Raw genomic sequence first — 22633 nt, 5'->3', positions numbered from 1 at the left:
GATTAAAGACCTCAAGTCTAGCACTTGAATACGATAATGTGATGATATATATAATCTGGTTTATCGCTATTATTCTCTCCGTAGTTAGATTGGAAATCCTTATTTTAGGGATTTTAGTTTTCTCAAAAATTATTATTAATTGATATTACTTATGAAATTAATATATTAAATGTTGTTTATTATTTATTGAGATTTTATTTATTTCATTCTATTTATTTGGATATATAATATATAATATATATACATTTTAATTGTATTATTATTTGTTGCCAAATTCTATTTTAGAGAGGGCATTAGATGGGGGACATCACAGTCTCCCCTCCTTGAATTTGCTTACCCTCAAGCAATATCATAATCCCGATTATTGTATCTGCAATCACATTTAAACAATACATGGAAATATACATATATACATCTTATATCTTTCTAGTTATTCATATATCGAGTATGAATCAAACACAGAGCATACACATGAAAACACAAAATATACACATGAATACACGGAGTATACACACTTACTTAAAACATATGTATGAATATATGGAAGCACAAAGCATACAAACAAATACACCTGTTGTCAAACCTTGTCTGAAATCCTGCAATATGTTAGGAAACCATTGGAACTAATAATATAAATCCCTAAAGAAAGATAATTAAGCATAAATTAACTTAACTAGGGTCTGGTTCAACTCCCTATAGGAGTTCAATAATAAGAAAATGGGAGTAAGAGGAATGATGAGGTGTCCAAGAGACCCTCTACCCTAGGCCCAAGGGTGGAGTGAAAGCCAGAGCCCCCTTGACCTCATGGGACCACCAGTCAACTACCATGAGGTGGGCTACCTAGTGAGGTATCCTATCACCGTTCCATTTCATCACTTCCATCCTTATTTCCTTGTTGATAATCAATTATAATAGAGAGGGTGTCCTGAATGTCCTTCCCCTCTAAGCCCAAGGGCGGTGGACTCCGGCTTACACCCCCTTGGCCTCATGGGACCATCAGTCAATTACCATGAGGTGGGTTACCTAGAGGAGGACCTCATCACCGTTCTCCCATCTTGTACTTCCTTATATTCATGACAATTTGCTCAATAGCTCTTTATGGATTTCTTATACATTTCATAGTTGTGTAAATTTAAGACAGTTTTCTCTCTTCCTTTCTCACTCATTGTTGTTGGAGCTCGCTAGGTGTAAGTACTCATGATCACTAAATCTGTTTTCCACAAAACTCCATTGGTTTGTTGACTCATCCTTTTTTTGATTGAAGCAATTTAAGATTTCCCCCATCATATCTTTTTTTTTGGGATGTTCCCCTTCATGAGGTATAACTTCTATATGATAGGCTTCACCTTTTCTTTCGCACTTATGTCCTAGCTCCCAATTTTCTTTGCATCGATAGCACAAGCTTCTATTCTTACGATTACTTCGGCTGCAAGCATGCCCATGCCCTTCCTCCCAGGGATCTTTACACTTGTAACACAACTTTTCCTCTTGATGTCCTTTATTACAAACATGCCCATGCTTCCAAGAGTCTTCACATTTAAAGCACAGTCTTTTCTTTCTAAGTTCTTCTCAAGTGGCTTGAGAAAGAAATACTCCCTCATGCCTGTCCTCCTTATGGAAATACTTAGATGTAATATTTTTAGACCTTTCTTTTAATGATGGGGTGTCAAATTTTTGGGCCTTATGAATGGCTTCTTCCAGGTTTGTTGGTTCCATGGAACTTACTATGTTTCTAATTGTTTCCTTTAATCCTTCCACAAAGAGGTAAGTGAGTCTCTCTTGAGATATTTCTAGGACCATGACTACCAAATTTTGAAATTCGGATGCAAACTCTTCTACTGACCCTTGTTGCCTTACTTGAGTTAGTTCTTTGAAGTACCATTGTGGATGCCTTTGATCAAACCTTTTGATGAGTGTTTGTGTAAACTCCTCATAAGTGCTTATGTGTTGATGGCCTTGGGTGATGAGACATGATGCCACCAATCATGGGCTGTTCCTGTTAATTGTAGCACTGCAAATTTAATTGCATTCTCCTCCATCATGGGGCTTAGTGATAGATAAGTATCTAACTTCTGGACCCATGAACGTGCTGTAAATTTTCCAGATCCATCAAAACAAGGAAGGGTTATTTTTCTTATTCTATCTTTAAGATCCTAGTTAGATTGTTTTTTCCTCTTCATATTAGGGATGGCCCTCATTTTGCAATCACAGTAATCTCTAAAAGACACATTCCCCTTTAATTTGAGATCAAGTTTAGAATATGCTTCTAGGATTGCATCAACATTATCCACAGGTTGGGTGTTTGCTTCTTCTCCTTCTTCCTCCTGGACTTCATTTGGTAGGAAGGAGAGTCTAGTTGATCTCATATTGGGAGTATTGTTATGATTATTTTCTGAATGGTTGGAATTGGTGTCCCTTCCATTACTCTGGTGGGGTCTAGCCTGATTGTTACTGATTGATTGTATAGCTTGAAGGAAGAGTTGATTAGTTCTCTCATTTGGTTTCATCAATTCAATGGTGGTTTGAGTTGTTTGCTCCATAAAGGCTCTTAAATCATTGCTTAATTGCTCACTCATCTTGTTTCCCCTTCTGGTATAAGTTTGCATGTGCTATCTTCCACAGGTTGGCAGAAAAGATGCTCTGATACCACTTGTAATGTCCCCTATTGGCTATGAAGGATTGTTGGGACTGTTACTATGTCAAGTGAATGTGATTTAAGCAAGTAATGGGAGTTAAATGAAAATATATATGATCTCTGATATGTACTCAATGGATAAACAAATGTATCCTGCCAGTTATCGGATAATTATAATGTCTGATATGTGGTCATGATGCATACAATATGGTTTTATACAGCAATTGTGATGTCTGAGGTGTAATGGACCTATACAATAGGAACGGTGAATTCTATCACTTGCAGTGATAGATCGATAATGTTGTTCTCTGATTTACAATGCAATTGGTAACTATTAATACTATAAGATATCAGATGTATTAAAGTTACTATGCAGTGGAAAGTAATTGCTCGAAATAATTGATGTTATAACTGGTTATCAATGAATACTTGCACTCTGTGGGATGGTTGTATCTGGTATATAATATGAACTGTGTGATCCTTAGACACCGTTTCTGACATATGTTGTTCGTACTAGCACCAGTCAAGCCGATAGGCTGTTGGCCCTAAAGGGAGTATTTTACTATTTTCCCAAGATGAGAGGAGAGGAAATCATAGGTATTCAATGATTCCCTGAAGGATTGTGAACTCCCCTCTTATATTTGGATTAGAAGTCACTTTATCAATGGTCATGCCTTATGGCCTTTCATTATCAATACTCCATCTCGTTAATATGATAATTATCAATTAAACCACATATTTTATTATGCTTAATCGCCCCATACAGAATCGATCATGGCACTATTGATTGGTCGTCCTTAAGTCATCTCCATTGGACGAGTTTGCCGGAAAATGATATCTCAGTCATGCTCAGCAGCCACGAAGTCTCCTTAGTATCGATTTGTTTTACTACCATCGACACTAACCATAGAATCTGCTAAAGACTGGGTACGTTTTGCCAATCGATTCAGTTACATCATCTAAGATTTCAGTGCAATAATTGGGGTTTATCAATATTGCGGTGGAAATATTGAATTCAACTTATGCCGAGGAGTCTCTGAACTTCTTTTGGTGTCCATGTACTCAAGACGAACTTCAGAGCGGCGGAAGATTAAGGGCCTCAAGTCTAGCACTTGAATACGATAATGTGATGATATATATAATCTGTTATATATATATATATATATATATATATATATATGTATATATATATATATATATATATATATGTATATATATATATATATATATTTTAATTGTATTATTATTTATTGCTAAATTCTATTTTAGAGAGGGCATTAGATGGGGGACATCACATACGTATATGCTTAATGTCTTACATGTATTCATGTGTATACATCATGCTTTACGCCTTGCATGTATTTGTGTGTATGATTCATGCCTTATGTGTATTCATGTGTATACCTCATACTTTATGTGTTTGCTTCATACCAAATGTGTTTCAGCATGTTTACTCCATGGGTGTTTTATATGCGTACCCTTCTCATGTAGGTTTGGTGTCTTGTATATATGCTTCATATCTTACGTGCATTTGTGTGTTTTCCTCATGCCTATCATGGTGTGTGTGTCTTCCTAATGTATGCCTTATGTCTTGAATATTCTTTGCATCATGTTTCATGTGTTTTCAACAAGTTTATTCCATGTGTATTTGCAAAGCAATTTCATATTGGGAATCATCTTGACCACTCCATGATCATTGCTTGAGGACAAGCAATCTTGAGAGGGGGCATGTTAAGTTTTGATCAGATTTGAATAGCTGGGAAATTTAACTTTAACTTTCTATGACTGTAAGTGTAACCTTTTAAGTGCTATCAATCTGATACTATATGTACTCGATACAATATGTGATTGCCACGATATGAACAGTTGTAGTCTGTCACCGATTGCTGTTCACTCGATCTGAGACAATGATGTTGTTCACCGTCTGCTGTATTATATATATATATTCGATATGCTATTGGTATTCTGGATCGACAGAATATAATCGAACACAAATTGCTATTATCTCTCTGTACACTGAGTGTATGTTCAATCTGCTAGCAACACAAATAATTTGGTTGCCACTGAGTTTATTCACTGCAAGCTATCGATTTCATATATTCACCATATATACTATCACCGTTTCTTTGCAGTCGTATTCAGTCTGATGCTATTTGTTGAGTATGCCAGCCATCTACCAATCGTATCTACCTTTGATCTGCACTTAGTTCAATATTATTCGAAGTCTTTTTCTATGTCTTTTGTATCTCCCGCTCCAATGGAAATGTATCATCCTAATATATGATATTCGTAGTCTACTTAAGGAGTCGTGCCTCTTCACAAGGAGACCATAGACTATTTGAATGCAGCCCGATTCATAAATGAATCGATACTAATATAATCAGTTACAACCAATCATAACCAGTTATCGATAACAACCAACATTAACAGCTACGATACAAAATGGAGTAAACCGATTATTACAAAAAGTCAATAAAGTAATGCAAGTGGATAATGGGAATATAGTAATCATAGCGATTAGTAATATGATAAAATAGTAATTACTAGAATACTAACTGATCTGTAAAATAAATATAATAGAAACAAGTAAATCGAAAAACACAAATGTCTAAGGCCGATAGGCCAATTAGACATTTTAATTAGCTAGATTGGTCAGAGGAATCCGACCACAGCTATAATATCTTCAACATGGTGGACTATAATGTCCCATTTTGAAATAGGATTTAATAATAAATAATAATAGACATAAAATAGTAAAATAATAATATAATATAATTAAAATGTAATTAACTTAATGAATGGTCAAAAGGCATGCAATGAAGAGTTGTGACTGTCTCAAACATGAGATATAAAAGAGAGAAGAGATTATTTGAAAAGGGATAAGGAGGGGGGAAGAAATGAATGGAAGCATGTGAACCAAGGAAGGATTAATGGAAGAAGAAAGGAATGGGAAGTAGAAAGGTTGTGTCTCTTGCCAAAGGGTGGGCATGATGAAGACATGTGACCTCTCCCTCACATGGGAAGATATAAAGGGAAGAAGGTTTATTTGAGGAAGAGATGGAAGGGAGATCAATTTGAGGAATAATTTATTATTCTCAAAGGTAGTAATGAAGGGTGGTGACTCAATTCTAATGAAGGAAGGTGACTTGATTCTAATGAAGGATGGTTACTCAAGTCTTATGGAAGGTGGTGACCATTTCACCAATTAAGTATAAAAGAGATCATTTCAATCATTCAAGGATCACTTATCAATCATCATTCCAATCATTCAAATCAAGCAAACAATCAATCAGCGAATCATTCTATCAAATCAACAAACACTTAATCATTACTCACCAATACCTCAAATCACCAAATCAAAGGAATTCATTCATTCAATCAATTAATCATTGAAGGAATCCAAATCTGATATTCTGAAGACATTAATCCTTAGGCAATCCGTCTGATTATTACAGTGTGGTATGGATTTTCTGTGCAAACACATTAAGTGCTGTGACAAAGTTTATGTTATCTCTTTCTGCATATCAATATCTATATATCTATTTCTTCATATTTATGATTAACCCTATACTGCTGATATGATTATTCATATATATCATAGTAAATATAAATCAGACTAGTGTACTCGGCAGTTACCTTATATAAAATGTATATCTTCATATCTTCTGAGTGTTTTTTCAGCCATGAAAGAGAATGAGAAGATTACAAGTAGTGGAACAATGTTGGGGTTATCTTCTAGGCATACCACCTCATGATATAAGACCGGGGAGTCCCATGAGGCCAAAGAGGTACAGAGGGTACTGCCTGTGGGCTTAGAAAGGATGAACTTCCAGGGAACCCTATTGTGAATGCCCCTAATGCTCTCTATCATGGTAAATGAATGCATTGAGAATTCTCAAACATGAGAAGTAGGATAGGGATGACAAGATTGGGGGGAAAGGTTATAACTTATAGGACACCTCACTAGGTATTCCACCTCATATGGATGGCACAAGCAACATAAGGCCAAGGTGGATAAGGTTCGCCCTTGGGCCTAGGGTAGAGGATCTCTACGGCACCTTATCAAATCTCCCTATCTTAGCCCTTCTATGGTTGAGCCTTCTCCAATAGAATTGAGCAATCTTGTGATTAGATCTATAATATATATATACTTTCTACTTTCTAATTAATAGATCTATTTATTAATTATGATTATGAGTGTTTCCTAACTTGTTTGCAATATCTCAATCAAAGTGAAAGGTATATCTAACCCTACCTTAAGAATTAGGGCAAAATTTGGGTATTTATAGTTTGGGGAGATTACATTTCCAACACCCTAGCTCTTACTACCCTAGACACCGATTTTCCAATAAGAGAATCCCTTCTACTATTCCCCTCCTTGTTTTCATTGATCATCACTAATTTGCACTTAACAATTTGAAAACTCATATTTAAGTTACATTTATATTTGAAATATATTAAGCTTTACATTATTATGATTGTGTACTTCTATTTTGTAAGGGATTTTCTTTAACATTTCTTTTTTTTTCTTACTTTGTTGAATTTCCCATTGTATATCAAGAAAGTACCTCAATTTAATTAGAGTTGCCATGAAATGGGGTTGCAAGAAGTCACCTGTAGGCTACTTTTAGAGGACAAGTCCCATAGAATAAGGGGGATTATCTTTTTTAATAGACATCATGATACATAACATAGGAAAAATCTCCTCTACATAAAGTAGTGTACACATCTTGATTTCACCAAAGGGATTTGTGTTGTACATTCTACAACCTATGCTGAATTGAAGCCATAGAAGCACCAGTATAGACAACTTGATGGGATAAATGAGTGTTGCTTTAAATTGTGATCTTGCTACTCCTCTTTCCTATTTAGCCAAATGCTTTGAGGGATACAATGTTGGTGTGAATAAGGTATTTTACCTAACTAGTTCACTAGTAGGTCCTATTCACATGTTAAGTTAACGTAGGCCCTAGGAATCTTCCTAGAAGGTCTTAGTTGTCAATTAAATTTTATCTTATCCTTTGGCATTTACTTCTTGTGTCCTTGGTAACTTAATATTTATCATGTTAGTTGTCTCATTGTATAAGATTAAGACACATGTCATGATCTTGTCTAATCCTATATCTCAATGTTTTCTATATAAGCAAGGCATCTTATGTACATTTTGTAATGTAGTATCTAATTCAATCTAATCCATTGTGCCCATAATTAGGAATTATTTTTCTTTTGATGTTCTCTTGTGGAATGAATCTTTTTGGTTTTGTAGGTAATCGTGGAAGATTGAGTCCATTGATTACTCAAGCATGGTATCAAAACTTCAAATTTGCAAGCCCCTTTTCAGATCTAGGATTTGTTGGGTGCACTTTGGTTAAATTAGACCTCACCATTGGGGGTTCTTTTTTGTGGCTTTGTATTGCAGGTTCGTTTTGGAGCATGTTGGCGCAAATCTAAGCTTACCGTTGAGATTGGAGTGTTCAGAAAAGTCAGATCTGACTTTAATTTCACTCAAGTTGGCCAATTTATGAAATAGTTGCAAATTGGGGTTTGAAGCTCAGATCTGATGAAATACTTTTACTGGAGCACTTTAGCCCAAACGGATGCTACCATTGCATTCAGAAGGCCCCAAAACTCCTATTTTCATATAATTTGTCCTTTTTATATGAATTTGATTTTTGGGAAAGTGTAGTTCTAATCAAATCGCTTCATTTCATCCCCATTTGAAGTATTGGCCTTTGATTTAATCATTTGAGTGTATCATTGTCGTAATTATGGGTTAAGCAACTCATCTTTTTGTAATCATTCTAACTAAGGACAATCACGAATCTTGGCAAAAAGCCATCCTGACAAATTGCAAGTGGCTCAATCTTTTGCCTCATATTTATAGACTCGTCCCTAAGCTAGAGACACAAAGGAAGAAATTAGTTTGCGCTAATAAAAATGATCACATTATAAGATTGATTGGTACAACTATTAGTGCAAGCATCTTTAGAGAGACCTACAATCAAAGCTCAGGAATCAGATGCCCATGCACAATTTGGACCAAAATTTTCAAGAACTATGGCGATCCACATAATACTCCATTCCCAAAAGATCCTACATCAGATTGCCCCATTCCACTTGATGATGTTGAAAATATACCCTTTGATGATGATACATTAGAGGAGCTTGGATATGATGCAGCACTTGGGTATCTTGATGATCAAGAGACCTCTCTTATAGCTCCCACTTTTCAATTGAGATCACACATCAGTCTTTTTTGTCAATTCATTGAGAGCTTCTAGTGATTCTGGAATATACCAAACGAAAGCTTGCAGTCCTAAACAGTCAATTCAGCTACAACAATAATATCAATACTCAGATTTCATCAAGAAACATCAATCAAATCATGAACACACAAACTGCTCACATAGGCTCCAATTTACAAATAACTCAATAGGTCTATCATAAGAATGGAGGATTATCTTCTCCAGATTAGCATCTGGTATACAGTTTATCAAAACAATTTATCACAAAGAGAAACAGAAATCCATACAGTTGTTGTTCCAGCTAGCATGTTGATGCTAAGGAATTCGATGGGAGTCTATGTGGATTGGTGTAGTCATCTCTATCAACAAACACTTCGGATAACTCCTCCTAAGCTTGATGCTAAAGCAATATCCCTAGATCCTTGGAACGGTTGACTCTCAGAAATGTGTCCGTGTAGATGATTCACTTGACTGATCCGATAACCAGATAGTTGCTCAAACTGGTTGTATCCTTTATGGTCTGGCTGCTCCTTCCATGATTTCTCCTTTGCTTTGTTGATGTTGGATGACATATAGCAAAGGAAGGTGATTACTGCCCACAGGTGCGCATGCCAAAGAAGACTTAATGGCAGTCCACGGTTTGACTTCTCTCATCCTCCTATCTTCTTCAATTCTCCAAGATGAGGAATTCAGCGTGGTTGAAGAGAGAAATAATAAGCTATGAAGAATGTATAGGCAGGGCTATCGTCCCACCTATTGTGATTGCCAAGATTTTCACCCCAGCAACATAAGCATTTGTTTAATGCCAATATCATAAAAAACTTCCATGCCACCAACTACAACAAAGACCAGTATAGATACTTGTGCCATCAAGGTCGGCCATAGGAAGGAAACTGCAACATGCGAAAGAGAGTCGGCCTAAAGCATCGTTTTAAGAATATTTAATAATTTCATTTACTAAAATTTTATTTATTAGTGATTTAATATTTTATTTATTGATATAAAAGAGGGTGTTAATAAACAACACCACACATTGGTTGGCCGACCCAACCTCAAATCAAGCTCATCACAGATTCTTTGCAGTAGGTAAATCATAGTCTTTTAGATTCTATCCTGTGGGATGATTACTTGACAGGTATTTCAAACTTCTTTGTGGAGTCTCACATTTTAGATTTGAAATACCGATTTGCGGGTTTATCTCTTCTATTTGATGACAGTCATGGCAAAACTGTAGTCAAATTGTCTTTGTCTTTTGATCTAGTTAAACATCAGTTAGCACTTGATCCTCATTTGTCGCCTTCTATTTTGATTAGGCATGTACTTGATTTGATTGCAGCATCCTCATCTACCAAAGACTTGGTGACACATGAGTAGATTTCAAAGACACAATCTTCATACATTCAAATTCTTCATCCTACCAATTCGTCCATGTATTGGTGTCTCTTTTGGTATAGTTGTTTTTTATATTTATGTTGAATGGAGCTATCACATTTTCATTTCAGATTTAGTTTCAAATTTGACATCACTTAAGATAGCTAATATTGCAAGCTTTCTTCACCTTGTTTTTCAACATCTTCTTCCTAAAGGGAGAAGTGTTGTTTGTAGGCATTGGATCATGCTTTGTCTTCAAGCATTCAACATTTCTACAAGAGATTATATAGTCTTCTTTGTGGGGGAGGCTATATAGTCTCTCTATTTCCTTCCTATGGAGGAATAATTCATTGTATATTTGCGCTGGATGTAATCCTTCAGGGGTATCATTGAGTCCTCCATCTTTCGTCACTTGTTTATATCTTTTCTCTCTTTTGAAAAGGGTTTTTGTCCCACTGGATTTCTCCTTTTCTCTGTTTATGAGATATTGCATTGTAAATGGGTACTGAACATGGCCTAGTTGTTGGGACCGATAATCATCACCTTTGCATCATTTGCATAGTAATCTTCTACTCTCTAAGTTGCACTTGGGGGGTGTAGGTGTGAATAAGGTATTTTACCTAACTAGCTCACTATTAGGTCCTATTCACATTTGAAGTTGACTTAGATTCTAGGAATATTTCTAGAAGTTTAGTTGTCAATTAGATCTTATCTTATCTTTTTGCATTTACTTCTTGTGTCCTAGGTCATTTAATATTTATCATATTAGTTGTCTCATTGTATAGAATTAAGACACACATCATGATCTTGTCTAATCCTATCCCTCAACATTTCCTATATAAGCAAGGCATCTTATGTACATTTTGTAATGTAGCATTCAATTCACTCTAATCAATTGTTCCCATAATCAGGCATTATATTTCTATTGCTGCTCTCTTGTGAAAGAAATATTTTTGATTTAGCAGGTGACCTGGAGGATTGAGTCCATCAATGACTCTAACATACAATAGCACACATACATATTTATAGAAATTATCTAGCCTAACTCTTTAGCTTCCAAGCTGTTTTTAGCAGGGGTTTTCTGTTCGGATCTTTGGGAGCTTACAAGTGTAGATGTCAATTGATTTTAAGCATATATTTCAAGGTTGACTAACAAGAACTTTCCAAGGTTGTGATTCCTTCCTAGCATTTATAGTCAAATCTTAAGTTCCAAGTCACCAGCAGCACTATGCTTTCAATTTTCACCATCCATAACTCTAGTTTTTAATAGTAAACAGTTGCTTACGAAGATATCTTTTACAGAAGTCAAGATAGCTTATGATTAGTATTTTCTTTCCAAAGAACCACAAGATTGAAGAGCCATCAATGATACAATTAAGTTGAACTAGTTCATCATACTGTCCATAACCTGTTTTGATATCAACAGTTTCAAAAAAGTTTTGTAATGGGGAACCCTATTATTATTTACTTAGTTACGTCTAATACTGATATGATCGATAGGAATCAATTTGTTTGCAGATTTGTGCTGCATTTAATTTTAAATTTTATTTCTATTTCAGCATAAAAGAACATCAAAATCCAAGCTAAACAGCAGTCATGAGATTTTAGGATGAGATGAGTGAATGTACAAACATGTGCGGGTGAATAGGACGATAAATAGCCTGCACAAGCATCAAGTAGAGGCTGATATGATGATGAGGATGAAACCGCTGCAATCTGGCCAATGAACACATTCATAGAAAAGTTAATGGGACTTCATTTTTTTATTAAGAATATCCACTATTTTATTTTGTATTAATTTTACTTCCATAATTCTAAGAAGTCTAAGATAACAATTGCATGGTACTATTACATACCTGTGTTAGAGAATGCTGCACCAAAGGATTTTGCCACTGCCAAAAAGTCTCATCAACTTGATCTGAATTAGAGGCACTTCCAACAGCAGGGCGAAGGGCTGCAAGCATAACATTTCAAGAATCTTATTCAACTTTCAGAAAGGTCAACACTTCAAGTATCATAATAGCTAAATATTGAACACATAACATGATCAAATTTTTATACCTGGAAGCATTGCTTGAATCAAAGGCAATGCAGGTAAGAGGTCTGTCTTAGAGTCACCCAACCTGCGACATATAATAGGCTGAAATGTTTTAAGACAACAAGTTAGTTTGCTTAGCCAACAACAAAATCACGACACTAAAAGTAACTGTGGACTGTCAAAAACAGTAACTTAACAATGAAAGAGAGAGCAAAACTATATTAATGTCGACATGTGACTAAAAAAAGTTAGGACATAAAAAGTGCATAATATACAACAGAGACATACCCAGGTAAAAAGACCCTATGTAAAGAAAAATTACTAATTATTAACATCAACTGAGTAGATTCCAAAAATTACTAATTATTAACATCAAATGAGTAAATTCAAGGATCAACAGTGCACAGACTATAATCTGGAACTGATCAGTAAGTCAAATTTAACCACTAATCATGATAATTTATTTATTAGAAAGTTACACAAACCTGTGAGGAACAAGCATAAAGCATGTGAAGTAGTCCCTCTTCTACAGCAGCAACATCTAAAACATTTGAGATATTGACATCATACATGTCCTCCTCAAAGATTTTAAATTCTTCACCAAACAGATGTGAATAGTCTGTTATTGGAGTTTGACCAGCCAATTCTACTTTAGCTGTCACATCCTCAGATCCAGACAATGGCACTGACTCAGTAAGAGGCTGGGACACTTCCGATGAACATCCAGGTGCTGTAAGTTTTCGTAATAGTCTAGCAACCTGATAGATTGCTAAAGACCTTAGACATTACAGTGAATACACGCTACATTGAGAAATTATTGTGAAACAGGATCGACAATATTGCAACAAACAAATAGAAATACACAAAATAAAACTTCTTATCCATACTGATCGGCAAACATTTCCAAGGTGGTTATCCTTGTAAGCTTTTCTGAGCAACAGGAGAACTGCATCTGGACGGAAAACCAACGAGCTTGCAGATTGTTGAGTATTAGGTACTGGAGCACGTAGTCTCCTTGGCTGGGCCTGAAAATAAGAAAAGAATGAATACAATCTTTTTTATTACAATTATTTATAAATGGAATGTAATTCAGATTTTAAACATATGTAAAACATTAGCAACAGTAGCATAATAAATAAATTTTATGATTATAGAAAAGCCACAGAAACTAGACAGTACTTGCTTTGAAAAAACAAAAATAAAGTAAGATGAGGTTGTGATACGAGTATTAGTTCAACAACTGAACAAGCGTAAAAAATAGTGCAGAGAGAATTATTTCCCCATTGTCTTCTCTCTTCACTTCAATTAGAAACAATATTTCTCAATTCCCTAAATGGGTAATGATTTTACCCTAAATTATTGCATGGGTCTTAGTGTCTTTACATTTGCCAAGCAGAAGGATGAATGACATCAGATAGCCACTCAGGGATACTTTGAACACCGGACTTTTAACTGTTTCTTGTGGAGAATGCCAAGTAGTTAATTTTTCCCTTTAATAAATTATAAATTCATGATAAAGCATTTGTTGAAAAGTATTCCTAAAAATGTATGACAGAGTTATATAAGGAGATACAGAGAACAATGTGTAAATCCATCGATTATTCAATTCTAAATGGATAAGACAAACATATTGTATCATCTAAATATTCAGTAGATTACAAGAATACCATGCCATGTGCACATCACCTTGTCCTATTCTTCACATAAACACCTGTGCTAATGACTTAACATGGTATTCTGTTGACTAATCCCCCAGTTGCAGGAAATATCAGGTAAGGATCAGATTTCAATGTTTCACATTTCTGAAACAGGAATGTGGGCTCAGAATATCTCGGAAATGACCACAAAATACATGAAATTTTGTAGACGTTTCAGGGGCCCTACATTCCTTTAATAAAAGTGTAACTGTAGATGCTCTCAGATGTGAACGATATAATCCAGTTGATTTGTTCTAGTCTCTGACTTTCTAGAATGTGAAACAATGTATGATTTTAATTCGTATTTTCAGATAGTGAACTATGTTTTAATTTCAAAGGTTTAAAATCATCACAATCTACTTTTAAATTTTCATAAATACAATGTTTTCAATGTGTTCAATTATTTGTTCACTAACAACAGAAATTGCTTTTCTTTTTGGGGAGGTTGATGTTTACATTATTTTAACATATGTTTCCATTTTATTCCTCTTCCAGGGTCCTCAGAAATTCAGTGTTTCCTGGTAACCTCGAATATACCTAGTTTCATTTTGAAAAAGGGTCAAATATATTAATAAATGGGAAAGAGTAATACATCACCAACCAGAACAAGGTTTACAAGTGCAAAAACTGGTGAAAACAGTGCTGGAGAAAATGTTCACATAATCTGTACAACAGTTCAAATAGCAAATAAGGAAAGGAAAAAAAAATCACAACCAACGAGAATGTACATGTCCAACCATAAGGAATTAGTTTTCAAATATCTAAAAGTTTTAGAAAACAACTCATCTCTAAAAACTCTCTCAATCAAAATTATTTTCCTTCCAACCAGCTTCCTGTGATCAAAATTGGCATCATTAAACTTATCGTGTTTTGAAGTTTTGGTTTTGTTTCTTGGTGTCAAAGTAGTATTCTTTGCCTAATGATTCAAAATATAAACCACAAATATAGAAAATTGTTTGAATACCCCTCCCTCCACTTGGAAAATAGTTAATTAAAGTGACCCCCAAAACATTGAGAGTTGATGTAATCCTTTTGAAACACTTGTCCCTAATAACAAGCGCTTTCCATTGTATCCTGACTCCAAGTTTAGCCTGCATCACATGTCTGGGGATGGAAAAGACTGATAATCTGGATAACTCCTTGTATAGCTCCAGAAGCTTTCTGGCTAGAGCAAACAGCAAGGCTGAGGTTGGAGAGACTGAAAGATGCCAACTACTGATTGGCACAATCTGACAGATTTGTTTAAATAAAATTCTTTGACCAGCGTGTAGATGTTTTGGGTTTTGAAGAGTTTTGAGGTTTGCTTGCATGCTGTTGACTTTTGAATGTTGCACAATGAAAGAAATATGCAAAATACAACTAATCTAATACTGAAAATTGAATTCAGGCTTCTGATTTCTACAACAGCAATGTAATAAATCAAGAATAACTTTTATTTCCACTTAATGAGCAAATTTGCATACCAAGTATCTTGAGCCTGCCTGGTTGAGACTCCTTATTTGACTGAAATTCAATATATGATGAAATAGGAGCTTCCTAAATGTGCTGACAGCTCCAATTGACTTTATTGACCTTAGGATGAATTACTAAAAACAATTGATGAAGAAATATGCAGACCCAGATGGAATTCTAACTCCTTGCCAGGCGAGGCCCTCCAGGAATGAAGAATTTCCCTGTATTATTGAATATACTGATCACATATGACCTTATCTATCCAAAATAACTTCTTATTTGTTCATCCTAATTGCCAACAATGAATTTTAGCGCAATTGGTTGAGTTAAAACTCTTGTAATTATTTTCTACAAACTCCAGGCAAGAATTCAATGTATGGCTCAGCTGGGAATGGCACGATCTGCTGGAATAATGTCTGAATTGCTGGTAAGATCATCCAGATATGCTCAAACCTGATGTAAAAGCCCTGTAATTGCTGTCTAACCCTACAAACTTCCAAGTTTTGGCCCCCAATGGCCTGAAATGAAGTTCTTTGTGTGTCCGAACGCTGAATTAGTGAAGGGGCTACGTCCTGTCACCAAAGATGGAGGTTTCCGTCTCCAATCTGCTCTCAGATCTCTGTCGACCTGCTGATGAAAAGTAATCTCCAAAAAAATGAATAACAATAATGCCAAAAAACTTCCCGTGAAGCCTCTTTTCTTCCCAAATTCCCACGCCCAAGTTAGGGCTCCAAGATTCTATGATTCTAAATGGAATATTCCTCCTTGAGCGCTCATCCTTGAGGGATTTATAATATGAGCTTTATAATAATGGCCTCTTTATTCAATTAAGCTTTATTAAACTCTTGCCTAGGTAGGCGTGCAAGTTGGGGGGTCACTTTATGATTTTAAGTTGTACTTTATAAACATCTTTTATAAAGTCACTTTTAATGTAATATTGCCACTTAAGGTAAAAGAAACTTTACAATATAATATTACCATTAGTTCACCCTCCTTATAAAGTCACTTTATAAAATATTTCTATTTTTAGAATTAAGGTAACTTTATAACATTTTAATATAAACTTCACTCTAATTAGAGCGACCAAGGCCAAAATTAGCTAAGTATAGGGCCTCCTTGCACTCTCCATCACCTCCTAACCACTGGATTCACCTGCGGAGGTGGCTAATAGGTGAATGACGTCCTAAAAATTGGGGACATTACAGAGACTCTCAGCTCTTAGAAGTTCTTATAGAGAGATATAGTTCCATTAATGACTGCCTAGACCAAAAACCCTGCATTGATATCATGAAGCATGCAAATAAAATACGAAACCCCCTCATTCTATGTCCAAATTAACTTAAGCATATGTGGAATTCAAGTTCAAACATAACAAGCAGGTATATTGTGGTTGCTCTTATTATAACATCCAGAGGAAAAATGCAAGCAACGTAACTATTTTTCCAGGTAAACTAACAATCTAATAGAGTGCTTCGCAGACATAATATCAAGTATCAACCATATTGAAAATGAGCACATGAATACATGGTTTATAGATCACTTATGCCATTTGACCAAAGCAGGAATAGAAGCTAGAAACAATCGTACAATAAACACAGCTCAAAAATAAGAAATAATATAATTTCAAAATGCATTTCAATTTTTCAAAATTTTCAACAGTTGAGATTGTTCATTCAGAGTTAAATTTTGATCATGAATATATTTGTTGGTTATCAAACCTTAAACACCATTGAATTAGCAAGTCTCAATATAAGTATGGTCCATATCACTATCATTTCAATCATTTGTGCTTCAAGAAGATGATGAAAACAAATATCTTTCAATCATGAATTAACCGTCAATACTTTGAGCTAATTCTGAAGATAAACATTGTTAAAACTAAACATCATTTCACTAAACTTAGAATTAACCAGGAAAGTTAATAAAACAAAATTCACCAAGTTGTGTTAAAATAATTTTTTCTTTCCCTACATTTGATGCAATACCATGGTAAGCAACAACATTTTTCATTGAAATTTCCACTCAAGGATATCCTACCAGGGTAACAATATCTTAAATATAAAGCAAGAAAAGAGACTCTCTGATTGGAAAAACATGGTCCTCTCAATAAAGAATCACCTGGAAATTCGAAGATATAGTAAGAATGCCTTGGTTGCTTCTCACTGGATCCATATCAAGCATTCCACCTGTAACCTTTGCGCTTTCCCTGAAATTTCAACACAACAACTCATTCCCCTAATTCAAAAGTATCACACAAAAAATAGCAGAAGGCTCTACTAATAAATGTTTAGTGTTAATATAAAAATATTTCATTTACAAATTTCACAAAGAGAAGACAGGAGTGCTTAAGGCTTCTCAAATTAGAGATAAAATAATAAAACAGAGGAACCAAAAACATCCCAAACCATGTTAAAATGGTTGGGACATTTTGTCCTGCCATATCATGGTAATACCAAGGAAACATAATCTAAAATAAAAAAGAAGAAGAACCTTTCGTTGGACAAAACATACTCCTCTCTACAAATAATTCTCTATTAAAAAAAACTCACAGGAGAATATTTCATTTACAAATATAATGAAGACAAAAAGCATCAAATATTTGGAAATATGATAAAAAAATAGAGAAACATACAAGAGACTTTATAAAACATGTACATTCTATGAACAACCAAATTTGTTTGCTTATCTCTATGAATAGTAAATTTCCAATTTTAATGTCCAAGTGATTGTGGTGTAATGGTAACGGAGGGTACTCATAGATTGTGAATCAAATAGGATTCTTTTGTTAAGTTCAAAAATACATGTTAAGTGTGGATCTAATCTTGTTACTATATGTTTCAGAATGCTAGAATCCGATGCTGTAATGCAAAAGAAAGGGCAAAGGATACTAAAACATAACCAAATAAAAAATAACCACAAACCTTAACAACAATAAAGCATAATTAGATAGAAGGGCCCATAAGAACATTAGGTTGTTGAAACCCATCAAAACTCTAAAGACTTAAACCAAGAGTAGAGGAGCACTTCCAAAGCATTGATAACAACTGCTAAAAGTCTGCAGAGTTATTACATAGAAGCATATAAGCGAAAAATAGCTAAACAAATGACAATTTGCAAAAACCCATCATCTACTAGAAATTGAGAGTGACCATGCCAAAACAATATGCACTACAATGTAAAATGAAGGAAATTGAAGCCCAAACACTTTGCGTTAGACTCACTGTATTTAGGCATCACGCCAACTAAAAATTTACAATATTATGTCTGAAATGACAATGAAGCAAAAAGCTTGTATTTTGTTTAAATTATGAAGCCTCATCTAAAGCAACAAATGGTAGGTTAAGAAACAGTAAACAGAAAGAGAGAGACCATATATACTTCATGAAGCTGTAACCAGAAATTTTAGGAGATTGCCCTTTCATGAAAGAGCTATTTCAAAATAAGGAAAGGACACACAAACCATTAGTGAAAACAAGGACAAAAGACTATTTTCAAAATGTTCTTGACTCAAAATGTTTCCCTTATAAAAGATTTTTCTCAATCACAGGAAGCACCAAATAATCCTATCGGGAAAGAAAACGGTGTTGTACTGTTGTGCCCCAAAAATCATAGCAATATTAATTATTAGGGAGAGCAAACAAGTTTTAAAAAGTCACTAGCAGCATAATTTCATTCAGTTTACACCATTGTAATGTCCATTCCAACAGGTTTATTATTATATTATAAACTAGCATCAAGTTCACAAACCAAGTGAAACCACAAGATAAGACTAGAAGTCATAGTGTAACAATAGTAAGAATAGAAGTCATAGTGTAACAATAATATTGAATAAGAAAGAATTCAACTTGCAGCAATTTATTCCAAAGACAAATTTTACAAAACATACAAATACATGTATACCTATTTCACATTACTATTTGGCATTTGCTCATTACCAACTTTTGAATATGCTTCAGTAAATAGAAGAGAAACGTTCAAGTTTCAAACTATTTCTCTCTGATCACCCAACTTTTCTCTAAGTCCAAAGTATGGAATGTAAACAAATCAAAAGACCTAAACATTTTCTACTTAAGCCAACAAAATTAAACTCTTTTTGACTTATGTACGAAAGACTCCAAATGTGTAGTCTATTACATACCCGGAGACTAAGAGGGGGGGAGGGTGAATCAGTCTTAATTTTAAACTTTAAACAATTTCACTTGCAACTTAAACATCAAATCATAATAACCAAATGAAGAATTGATGAAAGGAAAGCATGCACCACAACAATCACATAAGGACACCAATCTCTTTACATGGAAAACCCAATAAGGGAAAAACCACAATAAGAGTTATCTCACAATATATATGAATAAGTTTTATAATTTGTTTTAAGGCTCACTACCTAAGGAAGCACACTGCTCCTTGAATGGACTTGCTACAGAGGATCACTTCCTTACAACAAGATACAAAGACCTGCTAAGGAGACTCACTATCTCAAAGTAGGATACATGAATTTACAACGAGAAAACATGAACTAAACTGCAATAATAATGCATGCGTCATATGCGGATGTGGCAATCCCCTTTTTCACACACTTACTCCATCTTACTTGCTTGACAGCATCACAACCAATTTGATCTTCAATATATGCCCTTTGCATCATCTCAAAACACAAATTAGATCGGCTCAAAAAAGACCTTTAGATGAAACGTGTGATACCACATAGGTTGGCTCCAAACACATGCATAATGAAATAGAATGAGATGTGGATCAACCCAAGGCATAATTGGGCCCAATCACATTACACCACATCCTCCAAAGCAAATATACTAGGTCAAGATCAAACCGCACACAAAGGAAACCAAACTGTCGGCCCAAACAACAACACCACCAAAACTGCCAACTATATACCTTTGCACCATCAGGGAGAGACCAAAACACCATGTGGACCAAGATGAGAACAATGTAGACCATCCATAGCATCCCTACAACCATCTCTTGAAGTATCGGATCATTGTGTACTAGCGAAAGTAGAGAAACACATTGAACTGATGACAACAGAGCATCCTGGATATACTGTGACATTTCAACACTTTGGATATTGTACTACGGTGCACCAAATCAACTGAAACTCACATAAATAAACCCTTATATCTCACTGATCATATCCACAAGTCCACACGAGCATATCTATCCATCTGAAGGAATTTAGAGCATTCTCATGAACTGCTTAACATTGTTCTAGTGCACTTCGGAGAAAAGTCAATTCTAAATCTTACTGTAGAAATGTTTGACATGAAATCCTCAAAATAAACTCCTTGAAGACTACCAAACTTAACTCCAAAACCGCACATCTAGATCATGCAATGCAAAGGAATGCAGACTGAAATACAGAGACACGGTAACGAGGATGATATACTATTTAACCTTAGAAAAATTTTCCTTACCGGTACAAGTAAAAGGAAAAACAGAACTGACCTTCATCTAACTCCTTGAAACATGAAGAAACCAAACAAAGTGATTGCATTCCTCATCCAAAGCATAAACAATGTGCAACTATCTTAACCAAGTACATACTATGCTTCCAAACTATCATGCTGTTATGGATACATCTGCTGTTCTTATAGACTGTCATGCTCATCCTCAATCATGCCGATCCCATATCACCAACTGTGTTAAACTTAAACCATCTCTCTCAACTATGCTGCTCACAAACCATTACTCTGCTGCTTCAATTACACCAACCATCACTTTACATGTCTTCTCTCCCAAGGTAGGTAAGTTGACATCAATGAGAACACAAACTACACATATTGCCAACACAGTCGGGTGCTTCAAAAGAGTAGTTTGTATTAGAGAGGATGTTACCTGATATTTCACACACTGGAATTCCAACATGAGGCATGTGTTCATGCTATTTTCTTGATGATAACTAACCTTAGTATGTTACCTTCATTGCTAATTTGCTACCATTTGTTTAGGGGTTCAGTAATGAATTTCAACTATCATAATCCTTTAAATGCACAAGTATATATTAATGGTTTCTAATCAATATGTATGCCTATAAGTACAAGGGATGCAACTGTAGCAAGTGCATAAGGAGAAACCCACTTCAAAGGTGCCTCCTAACGAAAACAAATAAAAAGCCTTCCCAAAAAATAACCATTGAGATTTGCTAATGATTTCAGATTGTATTGATAGAGAAGAGTCTGCCATTTTGATTGAAAATATACATATGAGATAGAATGGTAAATTAAATAGATAGGCAATTTTGGGATGGGCAAGTAATTCAAACCCCTATGACTTTTCAGTGTAATGATGGTAAAACTGAATTCAAAAACATGAAGATTGGAAAGAGTTCTATTATTTTTGCATAAACATGGTTGTGGAACATCTTCGAAGAGAAGGTTGGCTTAGTGCTTTCTTAAAGAACTGAATAAAAGAAACTTTATTAATTTCTACAAATGACCAAATTACTTGGGACTCAAAAGTACAATCAACGACAAGAGCAAGGATTAGTCAGAAACGCACTCTATCATATAAACAAAAAAGTGGTTCAACGTAAAAGAAACAAAACCAAATTCAAATATCCATTTGATGAAATGTACATTTTATTCATTAGAAGAAAGGCTCACACCATATGGGTGCATGAAATATTAGGTACTCAATAAGGCATCCATAAATGACAGGTACTTGATATCAGAATCTGCGGATATTAGATACTAAACTCTCCAAGTTAGAATGTAGAAGTATATGTTATCATGTTCTAGACCACAAAAAGGATGTCAAAAATGTCAATGAAAACTAACCACCTGGCATGAAGGCCAATCTTTTTATAATACCCTTTGGATAAACTAATGAATCTGCTACATCAATGACACATTAACAAGAAAATATCTTAAGCCAAACTTCTATTGATGACCCTTGAAAGTAGTTCATTGCGCTTTCATTGACGGTAAAATTTTAAGCAATCCCGAACTGAAGCACTTGTTAGCAGTACTTAGTGTCCAAGGGGAAAGTTTAATTAAGCCAGACTCTTCATATCCATTTTTCACAAGGAAGAGGTCAAGTACCCAAGCTATGATGGTCTGACCGAATGTAAATTTCTTCGACTGAAAAATATCAAACTAGTGCTTGCATACAAAACACTTATTCAAATACATAAGATGATAATCCTTTTTGGTTTTGAAAAATTCCACCACAGAGAAGTTAT

At 34.9% G+C, this 22633-nt stretch overlaps 1 protein-coding gene across 2 annotated transcripts in view; it reads right to left on the bottom strand.

Moving 5' to 3' along the window:
• The window catches only part of LOC131066784 (uncharacterized), a 262967-nt gene that overhangs the window by 163737 nt on the left and 76597 nt on the right, over positions 1-22633 (bottom strand). For both annotated transcript variants that reach the window (XM_058001633.2, XM_058001632.2), the window contains exons 7-12: positions 17557-17644; positions 13177-13314; positions 12775-13047; positions 12313-12391; positions 12108-12205; positions 11884-11967 (exon numbers count right to left, since the gene is read on the bottom strand). In XM_058001633.2, the coding sequence (XP_057857616.1) occupies positions 11884-11967; positions 12108-12205; positions 12313-12391; positions 12775-13047; positions 13177-13314; positions 17557-17644 (760 nt within the window). The remainder of the gene's footprint in view (positions 1-11883; positions 11968-12107; positions 12206-12312; positions 12392-12774; positions 13048-13176; positions 13315-17556; positions 17645-22633) is intronic.

Source organism: Cryptomeria japonica, chromosome 2 (genome assembly GCF_030272615.1).
Source record: "Cryptomeria japonica chromosome 2, Sugi_1.0, whole genome shotgun sequence".
Lineage (NCBI taxonomy): Eukaryota > Viridiplantae > Streptophyta > Pinopsida > Cupressales > Cupressaceae > Cryptomeria > Cryptomeria japonica.
This window is presented reverse-complemented; position numbering and strand designations above follow the sequence as displayed.